The sequence below is a fragment of the Homalodisca vitripennis genome, chromosome 5 (assembly GCF_021130785.1).
Source record: "Homalodisca vitripennis isolate AUS2020 chromosome 5, UT_GWSS_2.1, whole genome shotgun sequence".
Lineage (NCBI taxonomy): Eukaryota > Metazoa > Arthropoda > Insecta > Hemiptera > Cicadellidae > Homalodisca > Homalodisca vitripennis.
Window position 1 is genome coordinate 155,054,262 of NC_060211.1, and position 23,962 is coordinate 155,078,223.

The 23,962-nt window shown below is 33.7% G+C and overlaps 1 protein-coding gene across 1 annotated transcript in view; it reads right to left on the reverse strand.

Annotated features, from left to right (window-relative positions):
* Positions 1 to 8,474: 8,474 nt before the first annotated feature.
* Positions 8,475 to 23,962, reverse strand: part of LOC124363047 (ubiquitin carboxyl-terminal hydrolase 45-like) — a 51,406-nt gene continuing 35,918 nt past the window's right edge. The window contains exons 11-14 of the mRNA XM_046818112.1: positions 20,170 to 21,399; positions 16,165 to 16,349; positions 13,349 to 13,429; positions 8,475 to 9,836 (exon numbers count right to left, since the gene is read on the reverse strand). Coding sequence (XP_046674068.1) covers positions 9,693 to 9,836; positions 13,349 to 13,429; positions 16,165 to 16,349; positions 20,170 to 21,399 — 1,640 coding nt within the window. The 3' untranslated portion in view covers positions 8,475 to 9,692. The remainder of the gene's footprint in view (positions 9,837 to 13,348; positions 13,430 to 16,164; positions 16,350 to 20,169; positions 21,400 to 23,962) is intronic.

Sequence of the window (23,962 nt, forward strand, 5' to 3'; positions counted from 1 at the left end):
CCATCAAATTTACCAAATTTCATGAAAAACTAGATTGTGTGCTTATAGAGGACAAATTGATTTCCATCCCACCCTGTCTAAAATGTAATAGCCATCAAATTTACCAAATTTCATGAAAAACTAGATTGTGTGCTTATAGAGGACAAATTGATTTCCATCCCACCCTGTCTAAAATGTAATAGCCATCAAATTTACCAAATTTCATGAAAAACTAGATTGTGTGCTTATAGAGGACAAATTGATTTCCATCCCACCCTGTCTAAAAATGTAATAGCCATCAAATTTACCAAATTTCATGAAAAACTAGATTGTGTGCTTATAGAGGACAAAATTGATTTCCATCCCACCCTGTCTAAAATGTAATAGCCATCAAATTTACCAAATTTCATGAAAAAACTAGATTGTGTGCTTATAGAGGACAAATTGATTTCCATCCCACCCTGTCTACCAAATGTAATAGCCATCAAATTTCCATATTATTAAAATTTCATGAAAAACTAGATTGTGTGCTTATAGAGGACAAATTGATTTCCATCCCACCCTGTCTAAAATGTAATAATGTGCCCATCAAATTTACCAAATTTCATGAAAAAACTAGATTGTGTGCTTATAGAGGACAAATTGATTTCCATCCCACCTGTCTAAAATGTAATAGCCATCAAATTTACCAAATTTCATGAAAAACTAGATTGTGTGCTTATAGAGGACAAATTGATTTCCATCCCACCCTGTCTAAAATGTAATAGCCATCAAATTTACCAAATTTCATGAAAAACTAGATTGTGTGCTTATAGAGGACAAATTGATTTCCATCCCACCCTGTCTAAAATGTAATAGCCATCAAATTTACCAAATTTCATGAAAAACTAGATTGTGTGCTTATAGAGACAAATTGATTTCCCATCCCACCCTTTCTAAAATGTAATAGCCATCAAATTTACCAAATTTCATGAAAAACTAGATTGTGTGCTTATAGAGGACAAATTGATTTCCATCCCACCCTGTCTAAAATGTAATAGCCATCAAATTTACCAAATTTCATGAAAAACTAGATTGTGTGCTTATAGAGGACAAATTGATTTCCATCCCACCCTGTCTAAAATGTAATAGCCATCAAATTTACCAAATTCTCATGAAAAACTAGATTGTGTCTATTATAGATGGGACAAATTGATTTCCATCCCACCCTGTCTAAAATGTAAAAATAGTAATAGCCATAGCCCATACCAAATTTCATGAAAAACTAGATTGTGTGCTTATATGATGTGCAAATCGACAGGCCAGGACATATTGATTTCCATCCCACCCTGTCTAAAATGTAATAGAGCATTTCAAAACCATTTTCATGAAAAAACTAGATTGTGTGCTTATAGAGGACAAATTGATTTCCATCCCACCCTGTCTAAAATGTAATAGCCATCAAATTAACCAAATTTCCATGAACTAGATTGTGTGCTTATAGAGGACAAAATTGATTTCCATCCCACCCTGTCTAAAATGTAATAGCCAAATCAAATTTACCAAATTTCATGAAAATTAGATAATTGTGTGCTTATAGAGGACAAATTGATTTCCATCCCACCCTGTCTAAAATTATAGCCAAATTCATAATAAATTTACAAATTTCAGAAAAACTAGATTGTGTGCTTATAGAGGACAAATTGATTTCCATCCCACCCTGTCTAAAATGTAATAGCCATCAAATTTACCAAATTTCATGAAAAACTAGATTGTGTGCTTATAGAGGACAAATTGATTTCCATCCCACCCTGTCTAAAATGTAATAGCCATCAAATTTACCAAATTTCATGAAAAACTAGATTGTGTGCTTATAGAGGACAAATTGATTTCCATCCCACCCTGTCTAAAATGTAATAGCCATCAAATTTAAATCGGTTGCCACCTGAAACGTTCCTAAAAACACAGTATAGTACGAGATATATCACTGCAAGCCTGGTTTGTGGTAAATAAACTGTTGTTTAATGTACTTAAGCCCGAGACATATTGTTTAAACTTCGCATGAGTATAGAAGATTTGAGATTGTTTTTGAGATGACACTAGTCATGGTCCCCACATAAGACGACAGGCCCTTGTCTCAATACCAGGGATGGGCCTCCCATTTTAGCGGTTGTGTGCTAAAGTATAATTGCATGGTTATTTTTTAACAATAAAATTATAATATAATTCAAACTGAAAATATAGGGTATAATTATAAATATTTTACAAGTCCAATGATGAGTTTAATTTATAACACACCATTTTTATTTAAATAATAATGAAGATGTGTCTATTATTAGAACAAGGAAGATAATTGACTATGGTCTGCAGGGGGAGGGAGTGGGGCAGCAGTCTCAATATTGCGCCTTGCCTCTATACACACAAACCACTGACAACAGGTTTTTACTAACTAAAACCGATATATGTTAATATTTGGGTTGTTTTAAGCTTTAAATAATTACAGTAGAGTAGAATCTAGGGTATTTTAATCTTGAAGGTATTTTTATTTGAAAGAGGCTATATTTGTAATTTGAATTTAATTATATGTTTCAATTAACTATTTTTTTAAGTGTCTCATGGCCGGACCCGGGCCGCCCCTCACCCGGGCCCTGAGGTCCACCCAGCCCCACCCATGTGGGAGCCATGACACTAGTATTACAATTATCAACTGATGTCTGTTTGTTAACTAAACATCCATGATTGCACTGATATGTCAAATGAGGTCATTGAAATGGAATAAGCAAAAGATTTAGCATGGTATCGCTATCTACAAATTGCCAAACAGAACTGGCATTACTTCATAAATGTTTTGCCACACAATCCTCATAGGTAAACATCACTAAATTTCCCTAAAGCTACATAAGATGGCACTTTACCATTGTGTGCATAAATCTTGCTCTTGCTGTTCATGTGATATTTAATAAAATCAGTCTTATACATTAAAATAATAAACAATGCGAAATAACAATTCAAAGATGGACTACTGTTTATTGACGAACTATGAGCAATTCCTGGTTATAAATAAATACAATTTTACATCCAATTCAGTTAAACCTTAAATAAGAATTGAATAAGAACAAAATACATAGGGTGAACAAAAAATACTATGATTATAATATAGTGATTTCCGTAAATTGATATTAAATACTTACTTAATCATCCCCGTTACTATATATTGGTATAATGAACTATGAAAAACACATATACAAATAACCAGCACTCTGGCACAACTGATTTTGACTCCTAATTAAACATTCTGTCTAAGCATGTGTTCTGAATTGTTACAAAATATGATCAAAGCAGTTTTCTTCATAATTATGATCACTGTAGTCTGCACAGTGGCGGAATCGCATTGGTGGCCGAGAATATTGGCAACATCAGACAAGATCCATATTCAATCATCGTACAGATAACAGATTTTTGGATTTTGCTAAATCTGTGTGGCGATCACACTTGTAAAGTTATTATTTCGATGATCGCACATCAAATGAACATGTCAACCTTTCTCTATGCCATTAAAAAAATTTGATCTGTGTGTGTCAAGTTGATTCATTTTTACCAGTGGCACGACATAATAATGCATTATGTCGTGCAATAATGCATTATTATTACATACCAATGTATTGTGTAAATATATGGTGGGGAAGGGATGATTAAATGTGAATGTTGAATTTAACTCCAGTTCATCTTCTCTTAGTCCAGCGTCTAGAATCTGAGCGTCACAGACTTGACTCCTGGAAATCATTTCATAAGAAGCTCAAATGAACTTTTTACATCGTTTTAATACCAGAGACACCTAGACTACTAAATATAGTGGAATCTAAACGAAGAGGTATTCTCATCAGGTGCACTACGATGATTTAGATACGATCTCTAAGCAAGATGGAGCAACCAAGTTTTCTACGCATAAAGTGAGAAGGGTTGATTCAATGTGAATGTTGAGTTCAGTCCCATTCATCTTTCTCTTAGTTTTATATCATTGTAATATACTGTATGATAATGTACAGTAGCCAGTAGAAAGCTTAATATCAAGCATTAAAAACAGCAGATTTTAATTCTAGCAACGATACTACTAGAGCCTGCCACTTCGGCTCTACATTCAGCTATGTTTTAAAACGTTGGTTGAAATACACTTTATTTTTTACTTTCTTTTTTAGTATGTATACATTTATATTTCTGAATTTTCTTCCCCACAATTTGCAGCTGCCCCGCGGTATAGACATTGTCCAGATGTAAAGTTCAGCCCAGTTAAAATTGTTTGTAACTATACCTACCTTTTAGTATAATATTGGTGATAGGAAAGAAGTGTGTAAATGCTTGTGTATTAAATGCCTGATAAAAAAGAATGTTTGAAGTAGAGGACTATAAAAATGTGATGTATACATTTTTTACACTGAAATATTATAGTTAACACGGCGCGCAGTCAATTATTTCTGAAACATCAACATGAACGACAGAATCCTAGTTGATCTCATCAATTCTGTAACTTTTTCATTCCCCTTGTTGTCCGTAAGACCAATGTAAAAATGTTTGGTAACGCTAAGCTGAATACAACGGAGTAACACGCATCGTCATTGCACTCTATGTTGTTTATACAGAAATGAAGCTACATGTGAAATTTTAAGTCTATAGGTCACTTTGTTCTCGAGTAATTGTGCAGACACAAATGTAATTTTGCCAGCTCTTCAAGTGATAGGCTTCTCTAACTCTCATCCATAACACCTAAAAACAATTTACTGCATGTTATTGCACAAAAGACAAAGCACTTTAACCTACATTCGCAAAAGCCGGGTTTACACTTATAGCTGGAGAGCTATATATATTCGTGCTACAAATTCATTAAAATTTACCAAATGTGCCAGCTGTATAGCAGAAATGAGCTATCCGCTGGTTGTCTGTAAACATCAAAGAAAACTTGTAGCCTGGCTATATAGCTGGGCGAGAAGTGCTTTTTATTTGCATCAGAGCTATATGTAGCTCCCCCCATTTAATTTCCACCAGTTCTAGTCTGAGCATTGGTGCAGTGTTGCAAGGGCGCCTATTGTTTCACTTTTATTTCATTTTGTGTGATTTTTTGAAAAAATGGAGAATCTATTAAGTGAATTCAAGTGGAGTAAAGGAAAAATATCAAAACTGATAGAGCTTTTTAGAGAACGTCATATATTATGGGATACCACAAATTAATGTAGAGTACAAAATAAGAAACAAGATGCATGGAGTGACATAGATGAAGTCTAGAAGAAAATACGCTGCCTGATTGGTCAATACCAGCGGAAGTCAAAGAAATGTAAAAATAGTTCTAGAGCAAACTGCGATCCAAAATGGCCTTTTTACAACACAGGTTTCATTTTTGAAAGACAACTGTAAACCAAGAAAAATTAATGAAACCAGTAAATTGAATGAGTCTGGAACTAATCAAGTAAGACTGTGATACTTTTTATATATATACAAAAAATTATAAAATACGTTCCTTTGACCTTACTTTTATGTATTTATGCGATTTTTACAATTTATGTTTGTTTGCAAAATGTGAAAATATTTTGTTTTGTTTTGAATAAAGTACATCAACATACAATTGAGATGTCTAGCAATTTTTTATTTCACGGGAAATGTAATTCATTCCAAACTTTACCATTACAACAATACCAGTGAACGTTATGTGTTTACCATTCATACTGCCTAAGAAATGTGAGAAGTTCCATTTACTTTCATATGCCAAGGATATCTTCATCCATTCGTCTTCAGAAGTTGGAATCTGAAAATAAATGGCCTTGTTTAGCCTTATTAAATAATAGTGACTTATACGTAGTATACTTCATATCCTGAATAATATTATTTACAGGATGTGTATAACACAGACGATCCAGAGGTACCACAGGCTTCTAGAATAAGCGGTGAATCTGATCTCATCCTAGCCACAACTCCTGCTACAAGCCCATCATATCCACCAAACAAAAAAAATTAAGAAAAGATGGCTGAAATGGCCTATAGCGTTATGAAAAAGTGTCAGATGCCTTGAACAAGGAGAAAGATGATAAGTTTAATGTGTTTGGCAAAATCGTTGCTTATCAGTTACAACATTTAAAGTTACAAGTCAATATGGCACAGGTTAAATTCAAAATAAACCAACTGTTGTATAATTATGAGCTCAAAGAACTGTCAGATTAAAGTCCATGCTCAGCTCTAAACTCCCATACCAACATGTCATATCAAAGTGGTTATACAGACAACTAACTCTTGTAATAATGATTGTTTCATTAACACTTTTGGCCCAAATTTTTATAATTGATAGCTTTTAAAATGTGTTTTAATTTGTAAAAAGTGTTAATTTGCAAATTTTTACAGTTGTATTTTAAGAAAGGTTTGTTCTAGATTTACATTTATGCTTTACATTGAATTCTTTGTAAAATCTTACCTTGATTTATCCTTTTAATACCTCGATAAGTGCATCACATACACTTGGTATGAACAGTGATATAGTTGATGTAGACATTTTGAAGAGGTAACTTAAACTTTTATACGAATTACCACTAGCAAGAAATCTTAAAGTAACAGGGTGCTTGGGATAGCTAATCCATACGTGGTTTCTTTCTTTTCTATTTTTGGCCCTATTACACCAAGTAAATACTTGAAATCACTACAACTGGTAATTCTTAAGAAATTTTTAACACTTCCATCACAACGAACCTCATAACACATAGACGCATGTTTCACTGCATCTTCATCATTTAAGTCCTTCAACAAATCACTACCACTATTATATAGTGTACCACTCATCGAGATATTGTTTTACCCAATATCTGCCTTCTTTTGGAAGTTAGCACGAATGTTGCGGCAGCTGCTTCAGTAAGAAGGACTGATTTCTCAGCATCTCAAGGCGAACTAAAAATGAACATCTGCTACAGCTAGACAGTCTGAAAACCTTTTAAACTATAGCAAAGATATATAGCTCACCAGCTATAAGTGTAAACCCACCTAAATACATGATTTTGAATCGAAAGCCTGCTTAATGGTACAACTCAACCGGATCAATTTTAAGGATCATTCCAACAATATGAGAAAGGTTGGTTGGCAATATAAATAGTGAAACAATTGTACAGTATTCGGCAAAACCAAAGATGGCAACAAACAATTATTAGGTTCAAAATAACTGACTCACACATAGTTACACTCAGTAAGGAACAGCATCTTGTTTTCCAAAACAAATAAATTTATTAAAATATTACTTCAGTAAAGGGCTACAGAAGACAGACTAGGTAACCTAGTCAACATGCCAAAATAGTATTCCCAGCTCAGTTGGAAGAATTAGGTGGATTTTGTGACAATTGAAATATCATATGTATTTTCTCGTGTTATCTACTTGTACTTAATATCTCGTAAATTGCTTAAGATACTAAAAAAAAGTTTAGATATGTTATAAGCACCTCAGAACACTTTTTTTCTATAGGATCATAAATAACAAATCTGTGAATTTTTATTTTTACAGTTTGAATGGTTGCCGTATGGAAATTAAACGACGTACCAAGCAAACTTAGCTGAGATATTCATAATATAAGTTTTTGCACCGAATTTCAACTTGTTTGTGCTTTTTTAGGGCCAGTTAGTTATCAATTATAAAAGCCACGTTATACATCATACTACACACACACACACGCACAAAATTTGGAACGCGGGTTGATTTTGGACATGTTTGATGATATAGTTTTTCTTTAAGTTGACTATTGCAATAGGCTGATTTTGTGAAAAAATCTACCTAAAAGGTTTTGGCCTATGACTAAATATGGTTTACCTATTTTCTCATAATTGATGTAGTTTTAAGATTAAATAATACATTAATTAGATTTACAGAAGAAAATGAATAAAATAAAAATACAGGAACAATTAAAAGTTTTTCAACATTGGGATCCGAATCTCTCGGAAATTGAACAAATCATTACTGAATGACAGAAGACACAGTTCAATTTCCAAGTACTGCTAGCAAATCTTGTTATTCTTTCCTGCAATATCTCCTTTCTATGGATCATCAGCAGCAATTCGAAATGATTACACAATATAATTAAGCAGCTGGGATAACAATAATCTACTTTTTCCACCACAATAAAAAAAGTTGGTGACTTGTGGAAAAATTCTTTACTTATCCTGACAGTTCCTTCTATGTAAACAAATAAATCTCATACCAGTGAAAATATTTCGTATCAGCTGCCATTAGGCGATATTTAAACATATAGAACAGTGCAACACAAATATTATACTGCCTCTGCATCTCAATAGGCTTCATTTACCTGACTTCCTTGTGAAGAAATGAATGCTTGTTTTTAAATTAAATCAAAAGTCCTTAGTAAACAAGTAATTTTATTCTGTAATAGTTATGTAGTTGCCCTTCTATACTAATACCCACCAGCGATGACCAATTTATTTATTTACTTTATTTTATTCAATCGGAAAAGGATTTTACAAATGATTGTAACAAACTCCAATAAGAATTACAAAATAATAATTTATTGAATAACTGAAATTATTTTAATATATGAAATAATCCTTGAGTTCGCTTATTATGGTAGATACTAGAAAACAACTAAAATGAAACTGATTATTTGGTTGTAACTATGAAGAAACAACACTTTCATAGGGGAAATAAATATCAGTAATTCTTTCAGGAACTTCTTCAACCTACAAGTAACAGGTTTGTAATGAGTGCTTGGCTATTTAATGTTCCCAAACTAACTTATTTTGTACAACGATCGTGAAACATGTTACAAATTCTCTTTTTTGTAAAACTTTTGTATCATCTCTCGTTACATTGCATTTGTTTTATTTTGGCATTTTATGTTTGCATATAACGTTCATTTGAATCAGTAACAAAACATTATAAATAAAAATAAAGTTTCACACAAATGTAATGACGTCTAGAGAATTTTTAGATGGCTCTAGATTCCACAGTGTTTTAAGCCAAGACGTTTATTATAATTTGGCGAATATAAAACCGTGTCACCGAGAAACCAAATAGAGAAGGAAGAGTCACGACATGAACTACACTAACATACTGTACACTGACTCGTAGTCTAGAGGTATCAGTCTTATTATATTACTAAAATGCTAACAGATGAGCGAGACATGCACAATCAAACATAACAAGCTCATAACAACCCAATAACAAAATATCAGTAGAATTTTCCAATTACCACCTCAAATAATTTCAAAACAAGTAAAAGATACCAATTTAATATTAATTCAATAAAATACAACTTAACTCATAAATTTTAACAAACTACTTACATACTAAATTCTGATGATTAGCACATGAGACCTCATTATTGCAAATTAAAAAATAAATTAAACCTTAAAAAGAGCAAAAATATGTACAAAACAATAAATATTGCAAATCTACTCTTAGCAGTACCTGAAAATAAAATAATCCGGTAAAAATTATTCCATAAAATAATGTAAACAATAAACAGTGCAACAATAAATTTATCTGCCCAAAAATGTTTTGGAATTTCTAACAAAGTCTTTTAACATAAAATACATATTTCAACTAATGTTTAAAGGGCTTAGCCGTAAAGAACCAATAAAATTATCATTTCTGGGGTATCATTTATAATGACTCTTCGTTTATAATACAAATATATCCACTAAACAATAAGGTACATGTATACAAAAAGATTAAAAATGTACAAATAATAAATAGATTAAAGCTATAGAATCCGTTCGTAGAAGAGTAGGTAAGCTTGTGTTTTAAGAACAGTGCTCTCATCGACGTCCCTGACTCGTGAGTCACTGATATTATACCACTTTCCAGGGGGAGGACAACCGGGCTGTTGTTCTTTGTGTGATCGCACCTAAAAACAGATACACTTGAGTTTAGATTGTTTAATTCTAACCACATACATACATCAGTACTTCCTATACTACCAATCAAGAATGTTTACACAAAACTAAAAATGGAAACCTGCAAAGCCAGATGTACAGTAAGATTCTGAAAACTCGCACTCAATAACTCAACAGTTCGGATAACTTAGCCACACCCTGACGTTGAGGACTCCACCGTAGAAGCTCCTAAAATATCAAAGTGAGGGACGGCTGTCGAAACCGTTCTTTAGTATTTTGATCAACAGGTGTGTCAGTAATGGACTTGCTGTTCCTTCGTAATCTTTGTGATGAGGCAGCAAAACACATAGTACAGTGCAGAAAATAACAGGACACTAAGCATTTTTTTTAAAAAAAGGTGGCCAGTTTCTTCATTTAATTTTCTTTGTAAACAGTTTTATGCCTTCAGTAGGTACTTTTCCTTTGTTTAAGGGTGTTTGGAGAATTTATTTACTTTTAAATTCTCAAACAAATAATACATACAATTACATTACTGTATTTTTCTTTTTACCCCCATTCCCAATAACCCGGCATTTTCACAAACTCAGCTACCCTCCAGTCCACATTATGCAGAGTTTTCGGGACTCTTACTGTAATATGTATATCGCTAGAACTAAAAAATATACTTGAGAATCTCTTGCCATACACGATGGCAAAAACAGTCGTGGCCGCAAACAAATGTACCACAGCTTAGTCATAAGAAATACAAAAGTGAAACTCAATCTATCACGATTTTGTAACAAAGAAAGATCTAACTCAGTAAAAATGGACAACTGCTTCAAAAATTACTCAACTTACACTTCCTGATTTGGCAAACTGATTTGTAACTTATATTTTACGTTATTGAAAATATCAAAAATCGAAATAGTTAAAATAACAATTTCAGGAAATATTTATGTCTGACTGAATATTTTAGACCAATATAAGTGATTTGTGTGGAGCTATAAATATAAATACCACAGGCTATATGTTTTTGTAAATAAATAAAAAATAAACTGTTGTATGACCATGTAATAATAAGAGGAGACCTTTTAAATAACAAAGAGAGAGTAATGATCCTAATATTAAACTCTAAAGAGAACGGTTTTAATTTAACGGTATTGATAATTTATAAGTGTTAAGATTTTCCTTCCTTGTGAATAATTTCTATATATTAGATTATGGGGGCTTCATAACCCTGAATTTCATGTGAAGAGAGTATATCTTTGGTCGATTACTATGAAAGACGCTATCAAATACCTAACTTAGGTCCACAAATAATCCTTTGTGTTACTACCATGTCTACATGGCAATAGATAATATACAAAATATTATTTACGTGATCATAGAGATCAGAAGCAGTGTCACAATTACTTGTATATACAAATTCAAAATTACAAAATTTAGTCTACATTGATTGTGTCTCATTCAAACTACTCTCCATCTGTTGCTATTCACTTATTCCATCTTCTTTTCCACTGTTGAGAGCACCCTTGAAAGTCTTCTGCAGTTAGGCTGTTTAGTCTTCTCATTGTTTCTTGCTTTATTGTGTCCAAATCTTCCCAGTGATCCAAATCTCCCCTCATCTCATTTTTGCATTTTGGGAATAGGAAAAAGTTGCGGAGGGTGAGATATGGCAAATAAGGAAGACGTTGATTCAATTTTTTGCCAGAAACTGGCAAACAATCAATGCTGAATGTGCATTGGTGAAAGATCCATCCACGCGATCTCTCAAACGCTTCAGAACCGTGAAGTAGAACTCGATGTTTATACTGTTCGTCCTTCAGGAAGAAATTCATAATGAACAACACCTTCAACATCAAAAACAATCAGGAGCATGACTTTGATTGTTGATTGGCTTTTTCTTGATTTTTTTGGATCGAGGTTTATCTTTTGCTTTCCACTCCTAGCTTTGTAATTGCAGTTCAATGTCATACCTGTAATCCACGTTACGCCACCAGTGATTACTCTACTGAGAAATCCAGCATAGTTTTAATGTGTATTTTTTGTCAGTAATAAATTTAACTTTTGATCTGTGGTCAGCAGCTTGGCTACAATTCTGTACATATCTTTTAATAACCCAAATCTTTGGTTAAAAAAGTGTGCACTGTTAATTTTCCTAGATTCAGTTCATCAGCCATCATTCGGACAGTTTTTCAACGATCAGTAAAAACAAGGGACCACACATGGTCAATGTTGTCGTCAACACAGGTCATCATAATCTGTGGTGTCTTATCGGCCATCTTTGAAACACTTAATCACTTGAATTAAGATATTTTTCTTTAGAGGATTATCATTGTAAACAGCTGTTAACACTTCAGTAATTTCTTGATAACTTTTACAGCACTTTACCAAAATTATGATATTGATTTGTTGCTCTGTGATTTTGTCAATTTACATTTTTGCCGAACAGTAAAAATAAGGGCAACAGAAACTAACATAACAAAAACCATATACACAGTTCGATGATCCGCCATGTACTGACGGCTCATTAGGTTTCAGTCAACTAGCTCCGGCAGTAAACTGTCATGGCCGTTAGCTTATACAAATTTGCCTTTTTAATGAAGTGACCTCGTACGTCAGAAAAAGTACAGTATAACCAGTTCAAGGAGGAATCAGTTGAAGTTTCTCTTTAAAGTACATTCTAGCATTTAAGATTTTCTGAATAAAATCCATTGCAATTGTAATAAATTTCATGCCAGAAACCACACTGCTGTTGATCGATTTGCCTCAAGAAATTCCACAGTCTATCCACAAACAACATGTTCAAATATTTCTGTAAACACTGGAAGTAAAGAAATTGGTCAGTAGCCAGAGATTTCCATATGATTTAAGACTGGAGGATCTTCGCTATTACTAAGGAAGAGTTTATTAAACGTTTCAATGGGTTTATTAAGTTTTTGAACTTTTTTATTATAATCATAGAAATAGCATCAAAACCTGCTGATTATTACTATCAAAGGATAATAGAATTTTATCAACTTCCTGGAAAGTTACTGAAAATAAATTGTGATATTTGTTAAAGCAATGTCATTAAATGAATATTAAACTGAAAGTGTTGAAAGTCGACACTACTACCATGTCAAGTTAATTAACAATATAAGTATTGAATATTTCACATTGTTTGGCAGGATCAACTATTATTTTTGTTTTTTATCTATATTGTATGAAACACATGTTGAAGATAAACAAATGCAAAGAAGTCCCGATTTAGGTTGTTAAGAAGATTAAGCCATAGAGTTTATAGTATTCCTACAAATGTGTGGCAGGAAGCAAAATTTTAAAAAATTAGTGTGGCTTTGATAATTTGGAAATTAATTTGAAACATTGACAGGCAAACTTTAAAAAATTTTAAAGCAAATCCAATATGAATAAAAAAGATTATTTAGAAATTCCGCATAATGCATAAGAGTTCTATTGCATACACGATTTTGTTTTACTTCAAATTAGACAATTTCAAATTAAAAATACAGTAATAGTTAAAAAAAAACAGTATTTCTCATACCTTAACGTAGGCAACATAATGTCCCCCATGCAGAGTACCCATGTGTTCTACGACTGCATAAAGAGAGTACAAAATTGGACCCTGAAACATCAGAAATAGTTACAGTCTAATTTACAATAGTCTATTGTAAATTATACATAGAGCAAATAAAAAATGAATTGATAGCTATTATAGAATTATCACTTTACATTATTTCATATCATGGCAATCAAAATTAAAAGAAATTATCCATGAAATTCAGTATTTGTATGTAACAATGATAATATTACAAATAGAAAGAACAAGACCTCCATTATAATAAAAAGGAAACAAATTAACCCCTGAGTGCCAAGCACTTTTTGAGGAGGTGGCACAATCCATGGCAAGAATTTATGCTTGGATTATTGACGCTATACTGTACCACTCTCATGTAAAGAGATTTGTAGTGGTTCAGAAAACAGCTATATTTTAAGAACAAAGTTATATCCCCTACCTTCTACTTTATTTTGATACATTATAATATGAGCTTTTAATCTGCAAAAATATGGGCATAAATTTGTACGACTTATTAAACACATTTTAAATTTAAATGTTTTAAACTTTGCAAACCACCCTTAGTCATGATAAAAAAAAGCAAAATAAAAACTTAACCCTTTTAACCCCGACGTCCGTACTATACGCACGTCGTAAAAATGGCGTCAACTCCCGACGTCCGTATAGTGCGGACGTGTACTTTTTATTACTTTACTGGCCACCTAATTCACCAAATGCTTTGAAATTTCACAGACTTGTGCACAAAGATATTTTGCATCGAAATATATTAGTTTGTAATGGTTTGACTTCGTATTTTGTCAGTCTGTGACTGAGCAATTGCAGTTCGTCTCGACTGACTGCTCACGCTTGTTGCAGACAGCTGTATATCAGCTGTTCTTCACAGTTTTAGGTTAAAGCAGTGTAAAGTACGGCAGTTAAAGTTTAGTTTATTATTTGTTTGATTTCAAAATGAGTAAAAGACATCGTTCAAAGTCTCCCGTAAGTGAAAATACACTAATTAGTAACCTAGTTGCAAATGGTGTGGATGTGATTAGTGACGACGATTTGAGTGATGGATATCTTGAAAATTTACATTTTGTAGTGATGTAAATATTGTTTTAAAACTTTTTTAAAATTTATATTATGAACAGTTTTAGTTATTTTGTCAGAAATAACTTTGGTTTTATGTTTATTTTAAGTACAGTGAATTTTAAATGTCTTGTTACGTTGCCTTGCCTAAAAATGGCAAAAAGAAAAATTTACATGGCTTTACAAAAATTGATGTTACTCCACTTGTAAATCAGGTAGGCATATAATTTTTGTTTCCTTTTATTAAGGATTAAATATATCATAAAGTAAATGGGTATTTTTGTGTCAAATATTTTTTTATCTATATGGTTTCCATGATCAAACTTGAAATTTTTTCATTTTTATTTATTTTTTATATATTCATATGTATGTAAAAAAAATTACTTTCAAAATAATAATTTTATTTGTATATTTCTGTAAGCTAAATGTATAAAGAAGTAAAACAAAAAAGAATTACCTAAATATCTTAAAAAATAAATGAGTTATGAATTTTTTACAAAACCCTTACATTTTGTCCGAAAATGGCTTGGGATTTCTGGCACATCACTTGATTTAATGGCCGGGGTTAAAAGGGTTAATATATTTTATACAGGAAATATTTACACAACGACAAAAATTTGGAAGTAAATAAAATTTAGCTACTAACATCTCATACACAAAGCAGAAATTGCACAAACATTAACATAGAAAAAAGTTAAAAACTTAAAGTACAGCAAAAACACATTTTAGCAATTTTGGTAACTGTTTAATAACCGATAATTAATGGCATTGCAGATCTCTGCAGATTTGAATGTAAAAGTTCCATGGACATTATAAAAATTCAAGCATAATCCACGCTCTTCCAAGTTTTCATCCTTTGTGACTGCCCTGGCTAAAGTTACATGAAAGTAATCTGGTACATAAGTTACTGAAGTGCGGTTAATTTACTATCTATAACTTGGACACCGGTACTGAACAATACCTTCCAAAGTTACCCCCAAAATAAGAGAATAATTAACATAATCAATTACTGGCTCTTAAATATTTTGTTTGCCTTAAGAATCACACCATCACAAATACACAATAAATACACAAAAGGCTCATCACATAACGTTAGGTTGAACAATTTGGTTAGAAAAGTTCGAATTGTCCGACCAACCGTCTGCTAGGAACACGTTGAGATGATTAGTTGATAGGTGTAATGGTGGTAGTTTCACCAGTTGTTGTCCAACCAATGCCGTTGAAAACGAAAACTGATGTGTGGGGAATTCAGTCAATATTAAGTTCAGGAGAGGTTTGGATGTGACCGTGTTATCTAAACATAAGATCACTTTCTTGGTTTTAACTTGCGTAATCTGGCAACCAATCTGTGCTGAAGAGCAATCGTTCACAGAAAAAACTGAGATGATCGGTCAGCCGTCTTTAAACTGGCCTCAGACTCTAAAAAAGTTCAGCACCATAATCACCCACACGTTATTATTTCTTGCTTTCAGATATATAATATATCAGTTACTACGATGCAGACACATTGTTTCAAGATTTCCCTGGTTCTACAGGGAGATTCCCGGCTTATTCAAAGTTTTTCCCCCTGTGCTTAAAAGTCTCAGCTTAATCACGGTTCCCCGGTTGAGTGTCCACCCCATTTCTTTATAAACAACACCAGTATGTTACATAAAGAAGTACACATACAGAATAACAGTCATATTAATAAACCACAATCATAAAAGAGTACTTACCGTATTAACAGAGCAGTATGGAGAAATGTCCAATACAAGGGGAAAATCTACATGGCGGACGATCTTACGAAATGCAAATCTCTGAACTTGAAACCTCTTTAAATGAAATATCATAACTGGTGGTAATTTAGCTATCAATAATTGCTTTGTGGAGACTTGATACACTGTCTTGCCTTCTTTGTTTCCTAAAAACAAATAACAATAAAAAAATGTCATTGTTAAATATATTTTTTATTTAAAAAAGCTAAAAAAGAGCATTATTAATTTAAAGTAAAACTTAAGCAATATTGTGATGCTAATTTTTAGCTTAAAACATAATAAGTGAGAGTTCAGAAAATAAAATATTTTATTAGCATGAAAGTGAATGCAAGTTAATCATATTAAATTCAGAAACACACTTAAGTCTAATACAAAACGATTTCAGTTTCCAAGGGCTCTTTGAAGATTCAATGGCTGGAAGTTTATAAACCTCAATGATCACTATTAAAGATGTTAATGTAAAATATGGACAATAAACTATTCCAACAACCGAAACAATTCTGCGACACTCTACCACCTTATACAAAAATTAAGATTAGATCACCAAGAAACTCAATTACAAGAGCATACCATATTTGTCTACTGCCATAAACAGAGCAGGATATTGTTATTTGGAAGACAACTGTCATGGGGAAGTTATTGGTGGAGAGCACCCTAGTTAGCTGCCGGTTGTACCTCTAAAGTCCTGCTTATAACATAGGGCTAAACTGTGTTAAAGATAGAAACTCGTCTCAACCCCAAGAATTTTTCACTTCAGAAATTTAGATTTTAGTATCTCAATGATAATGAACATGATCTAATATACAACTATTTGTTAATAATAACAAACAGTCAGGGTTATTATTACCTCTTAAAACCTCTTTTCAAAGTCTCGGTTTTCCAGGTCGAAACTCTCCTGATAGGTTGTTTACAGCGGTTTGTGGAACTGTTGAAATCATAGGCTGGTAAGCCTCATGGTGTACTTCCTGGGTGCGCAAAGGGCCCTTGAGGCTTAGAAGAAGAAGTAGTAGTATTGTATTGACATGCATATTATATATCCAAACAAAATAATAATACACACTAAAATGTTTTATCTAACGACATTTGCGTTTTGGTAAAAGTCAGTTATGTAGTTTGTTGACTAATAAATACATATATCTGTAAATTGTTAGTATTACTTAATCAAATTTACACAGGTCATTCCTTATCAAATATAATACAGTGTGATACAAAGGTTTGTCGAGTAAAAATGTTGTCAGGTATTTATGGAGCTCTAATCTTAAACAAAAAAAAAAAAACAAAAAAACTACTTTTAAGGTGGGAGTTAGTCGTGGGGGAGGGGGGGAAACTCTCTTTTCTTTGGGTTTCAAGATGTTTAAAAACATTAAATTAAAAATTTTCACCAGAGTGCTTGTAAGTTTAAAATGCATCTCTGAATCATCTGCAAATGTACATGTTATATCATTTCCTTATATCAGTAGTAATTGAATTCTGGTTTCAAGGGTTGGCTGCCCTGTGGTACTAATCAGGTTTACAAACACAAAAATACACTGCTATCAGCTGTCCTTGAAACAATAAAACTTGTGTATCAAGACTTAGCTAACCCTATTCTTTTGCGCCAATGTTTGCACGGTAAGACGCAAAACACTAAAGAGGCATTGAATCAATTGATATGGGACTGGTGCCCAGAAATTAAATTCTGTTACAAAGAATTTATATAAACATGTGCCTTCGATCAGATTCAAACTACAATGATGTTTAGGTGGCAGTAAAAAAAGTTCTTCAAAAGTTAGGGATGAAAGCCGGATCATGGTATTAAGGATTAAACAAAACTTGATAAACTGGGGATCATAGACAGTAACCGAAAGAACAGTATCTATACAAAGAAGGCTAGAAAGCAAAAAGATCAGTCAAGAGGCAAAAAGTTGATAAAGAACAAGAAAATCAGGAGCAATAGTATAGTTAAGGCCTGTTCTAGCACTAAACTCTGCCTAACGCCACCTTAAAGATATGCAAGTTTTAAAGATCAAATTCCAATACATGTCAATATTTTTCTACTAACAAGAAAAAAAATGAGACCAAGATCATTATTTTATCATAAAAGTTAACGGAATGAGAACGATTTATTTGAAGGTGTGTGTCATAAATCGTAAAATCCATAAAATGATCTGGCAGTAGTGTGACGTACCCAGCGGCTATGCCGCAGCACCCAACAGGAAACCCGCACCCTGACGTTATGTAACATGACCTCCCCATATGATTTGCACTATAAGGGTTAACAAATAATATTGTTATTCAACTGTTCTTTAGTAATGAGATGCTAAAATCCATGTTACTGAAGTGAAACATTTGAGACAAGTTTATATATATATATATATATATAAATATAAAACAAAACTTTAAACTGTTTCCCAATATTATAAGCAAAACTCAGATACTAACTAATATATCTAGTTAACAGTGGCAATGCAAGTCCATCCATTACAAATATAAGCACGTTGCTGTTGCCTGAGTAGCAAGAATTATAATCGTTCTCTTAACAGTGGCAAGTCTGTGACCTACTGTAATATATAAGCAAGTTGCTGTTGCCTGGGTAGCAAGAATTATACTCATACTCTTAACAGTGACATGTCTGTGACCTATTGTAATAAATAAGCAAGTTGCTGTTGCCTGAGTAGCAAGAATTATAATCGTTCTCTTAACAGTGCAGGCATGTGTAGAGTAATATGTAAGCTAGCTGCTGTTGCCTGAGTAGCAAGAATTATAATTGTCCTCTTAACAGTGGCAAGTCTGTGACCTACTGTAATATATAAACAAGTTGCTGTTGCCTGGGTAGCAAGAATTATACTCATACTCTTAGCAGTGACATGTGTGTGACCCACTGTAATATATAAGTAAGTTGCTGTTGCCTGGGTAGCAAGAATTATAATCGTTCTCTTAACAGTGCAGGTATGTGTAGAGTAATATGTAAGCTAGCTGTTGTTGCCTGAGTAGCAAGAATTATACTCATACTCTTAGCAGTGACATGTCTGTGACCCACTGTAATATATAAGTAAGTTGCTGTTGCCTGGGTAGCAAGAATTATAATCGTTCTCTTAACAGTGCAGGTATGTGTAGAGTAATATGTAAGCTAGCTGCTGGTGCCAGAGTAGCAAGAATTATAATCGTTCTCTTAACAGTGCAGGTATGTGTAGAGTAATATGTAAGCTAGCTGTTGTTGCCTGAGTAGCAAGAATTATAATCGTTCTCTTAACAGTGGCAGGTATGTGTAGAGTAATATGTAAGCTAGCTGTTGTTGCCTGAGTAGCAAGAATTATAATCGTTCTCTTAACAGTGGCAGGTATGTGTAGAGTAATATGTAAGCTAGCTGTTGTTGCCTGAGTAGCAAGAATTATAATCGTTCTCTTAACAGTGGCAGGTATGTGTAGAGTAATATGTAAGCTAGCTGTTGTTGCCTGAGTAGCAAGAATTATAATCGTTCTCTTAACAGTGCAGGTATGTGTAGAGTAATATGTAAGCTAGCTGCTGGTGCCAGAGTAGCAAGAATTATAATCGTTCTCTTAACAGTGGCAGGTATGTATAGAGTAATATGTAAGCTAGCTGTTGTTGCCTGAGTAGCAAGAATTATAATCGTTCTCTTAACAGTGGCAGGTATGTGTAGAGTAATATGTAAGCTAGCTGTTGTTGCCTGAGTAGCAAGAATTATAATCGTTCTCTTAACAGTGGCAGGTAAGTGTAGAGTAATATGTAAGCTAGCTGTTGTTGCCTGAGTAGCACTATTACTTATTTACTGAAATCTAACCTAATATCTCTATATATAAAAGCACATTATCAATTGACACAACATCTCAAAACCTAAGTAACTAATAGCCATGATTAGTTGTGAATTACATTTCCTGTAATGCATCTTTTGTTAGCACCAGAACCCAGGCACAATGAGTTCTAAGTAATACAGCACAGGTGATCTATTAATATGAAATGAATTACCTTTATTGATTTTCTCTGTACAAGCGTCACAGCCCACTTTGTTGCCACCAGCCAATAATTCGATAGTGGTGAACTGGTTCAAACATGATTTGAGAGAAAACTCCCCATCTTCTACCTTATTCCTGAGGTACGAACTAGAATTTCTCTGAGGATTCGGTTCAGAGTGGGTGAATGAATACGAAGTTGTGAATAGTGGGAGGGGAGGGGGAAGTGGTGTTGGACTCTTGCTAGTTGTTGGTGTTGTCGTCGTCACCCCTCCCACTAAGACAAATCCATTCGGATCATCATTCACAACCGGCTCAGCCGGTTTACTGTCCAAAACTGAGGTGAAATTTATTGCTTCTTCGACTCCGTCTGTATCTTCAGTTTCTCTTGCACAACGAGTCACTTCTTCCAATGAGAGCTTAAGGAGTCCTGGGTTCAATTCTGTTGGATCCGTCAAATCCACAGGACTGCTTCTGTTCTTCTGACAGTCCATTCTGGACTCAGGTCTCTCTTCTGATCCACTGGCCTCTTCCCTCTGGGAAAGTTGGCCTTTGACTGGACTGTTCAAGAGTAACGAGACATTTTCTGGAAGACTGTTGCATGTAGACATGTTGTCATTGCTGTGAGGTAAACTGGTACACACCGACATATTGTCATTGCTGTGAGATCCTGAAACAGGACTGCCCTTCGGTGAACACTTGGGTGAGATGGTAATCTCTGATCCGTATTGACTGAGAGACAAATTCACATAGCTGCTGTCTTGACTTTGACCCTCAGTACAATCCCATTCAAAGATCCTGGCCCTGCGATCTATACTGTCATCATTGGGTGGATGCATTTCAGGCAATAAAGAATCAACATTTCTGAAGTTCCCGTGTTGACTATCTGAAGAACCATTGCTGGCATTGACTTTGACCGAATCTTGACTTGTGCACTCCGTATTGACTTCCTCTGGTATTGTTACAGTCAGCTCCTGAATGGAGCCTAGCCCAGATTCAGCTCTGTTTGCTAGGAAATTTGGGGCTTCAGGGTTGGGCTGGCAGGTATGGTATTCCAGGAAGTCTTGGTCTCTAGGTTTTACCTCCTCTTCCGGACTCTGAGTGGTCACAGGACTTCCTCTGGCTGACATTTGCTTCTCTGAGCAGTACCCAGACTCCCCTATCTCAGTCTTGTGGTCCTGATCCTCATACCCATTATCTTCATTGTCTTCTACATCCGCATCACTCTGCTCTCCATTCAAGGAATCTATATCAACAAAACAACAAAAACAAGGAATTATATAAGTTAAAATATATTAAATTCAATTCCAGCACAATTTTATAAAGGAAACCGGATTTTTCCAGACATTTGCCATCGTTCAGTAAAACAAGAACATCAAGTAACACTATGTTTCGAGATCTGCAATCTAATTGCTTCTTCAGGTAAATAACTAACCTAACACAAACTATGTTAAAATAAAGAAATCATACCAGAGCGTTGTGACACGCCCAAGTCAGGAATCACAACCACCATGATGTGTGTCAACTTCACTAACTCTAAAACATGCACTTAATAAAAAACTAAACACTAATTATTAAAACTGAACTACAGAATACAGGTCACAATAGGTCTGTCTTCGTCGACCAATCACATATGGCTGAACAGAGGCCAATAGCAAAAGGAGATCGTCATGGAGGCTTGTGCCGGCAAGGAAATAGAACTAATCAAGATAAACTCCACTACACTAATGGATGTAACCTTAGATCAAACAGCGTCAGATGGAGCTCACGAACATATGCTGATCTTCATTCAAAATTTCACGAACTACGTCACGTAAAATACGATGTTTCGAGATTAATCATTTCTTGATTGAAGAAGCTTTATTTTATAAGTTCTTGTAGATGGAAAGATTGTTTTTGAAATTTTCCTGGTTCTAAGGAAGATTCCCGGTTAGGCATCACCCTGCTATATATAAAAAACAAAACAGTAAAACTGTAACATGGGTGCGCTATTTCATACAAAGCCAAGTAACAAATAAGTTTTAAAGTAAAAGTTAGGATAACTACATATATTTTTGGAAGTACAAAATTTAGCATAAGTTATACATTAACAGTTTTGATGTAAACTTATGTAAAACTTATGCTAAGCAGTTGCACAATACTATTTACAAAATAATTTAAAACAATTGGAAAAGTTCCATATTTTTATGAAGCATTTACAACCGGATTACAAGATGTGTTATCAGCTCAATCAGTTACTATATAGTGTTTTGATAAATTTGTGGTAGGAGGGTCTTTCAATAATTAAAGAGATATTCAGGTCTAGAGAGGAAACAATTTATTTTTACAAAACAACAATTTTACTTTTTTTCAACATAATCCCCTTGAACATTTATGCACTTGTTCCAACAGACCACAAGCTTTTTTTATACTAGCTGCAAAGAACTCTTTATTTTGGTGTTTGGGCCAACTTCCCATAAGCTTCTTGACGTCCTCGTTATCCTGGAACCTCCTTCCACGCAATACCTCCTTCAGGGGAGGAACAAACAAGTGGAAATAACTTTAAGGGTATGAGGCAGTACTTCCCAGCCTATTATGTTAGTGGTTTCTCGGGTTAGTTGAGCAGTATGAGGACGTGCCTTGTCTTGTTGGAGAATCACACCGCTCCTCTGAGATCCACGTTTCTATCTCATGGCAGGCTTCACTTTGTTCAAAGGCATATCTGAATAGTATTGGCTGTTAATTGTACGGTGCTCTTCAAGATAATCACAAAAAAACTGGACCTTCAGCATCCCAAAACACTGTCAACATGACCTTTCCTGCTGATTCTTGGGTTTTGAATTGTTTTCCTGATAGGTGAGCTGGTGTGCTTCCACTCCATGCTTTACCTTTTTGATTCTGGCTCATAATAGTGAACCCAAGTTTCATCACATGTTAAAATTTTGTTGAGGAAGGGAGCACTTTCCAGTGAGGGAAACTCCTCAACTTGTCGTCCAGGACAGTGTTCATCAGTCACTGAGTCTCAGCCATTTTTGAACTGTTCTACCCATTTATAAAAATTTGCACAATGCAAACAATTTTCACTGTACACTTTAGTCATTCTATAGTATATATTCACTGGTTTTCAACCTTCAGCAAGTAAAAAAACGAATAACAGAACGTTGTTCAACTAAAGTGGAATTTTCAAGTGGACTTGCCATAATTAAATGTATTTTGAGATTATAAAAACAACAATGTTAATCAATTAGTTGATCAGGGTTTATCCCAGTGATGCCAACAGCTATAAAAGTACCAAAATTACCCTACCAACAGTTTTCTCCCCAGACCTGTTTGTCTCTTTAATTATTGAATGACCCTCGTATTTCATCATATTTAGCAATGGTTTTTTTTTTAAGCTATTTATATTAATAATAAATAAGTCAATATCTTTATTCTCCTCATGAAGTTATACATTACAAAAACAAAATTATTTCAAAATTCAACTTTTTTTATTCTTAAAACAATAAAATTAGACTTATTCCAAGATCCAATCTAATATTTTATTCTATCTGGTCTCCACGTACTGGACTAAACCATTAAAAAATTAAGAGTACTAATTCACATTGCTATTCATACCTTCACAGTAAAATTCACTCTTTCAGAAGCTCAAATTAAGCACTATTTCTTCCACAAAAACAGTCGGTAATAAAATAGTCATCAAGAACATTGTTAATGTTCACTTTATATAAGAAAAATGAACTGTTAATTTTAGTTTTAAATACTACTGTAAATGATTTTTATACTGATAAGAAAGAAACACTTCTTTATTGAGGCGAAATTAAACCCAAAAG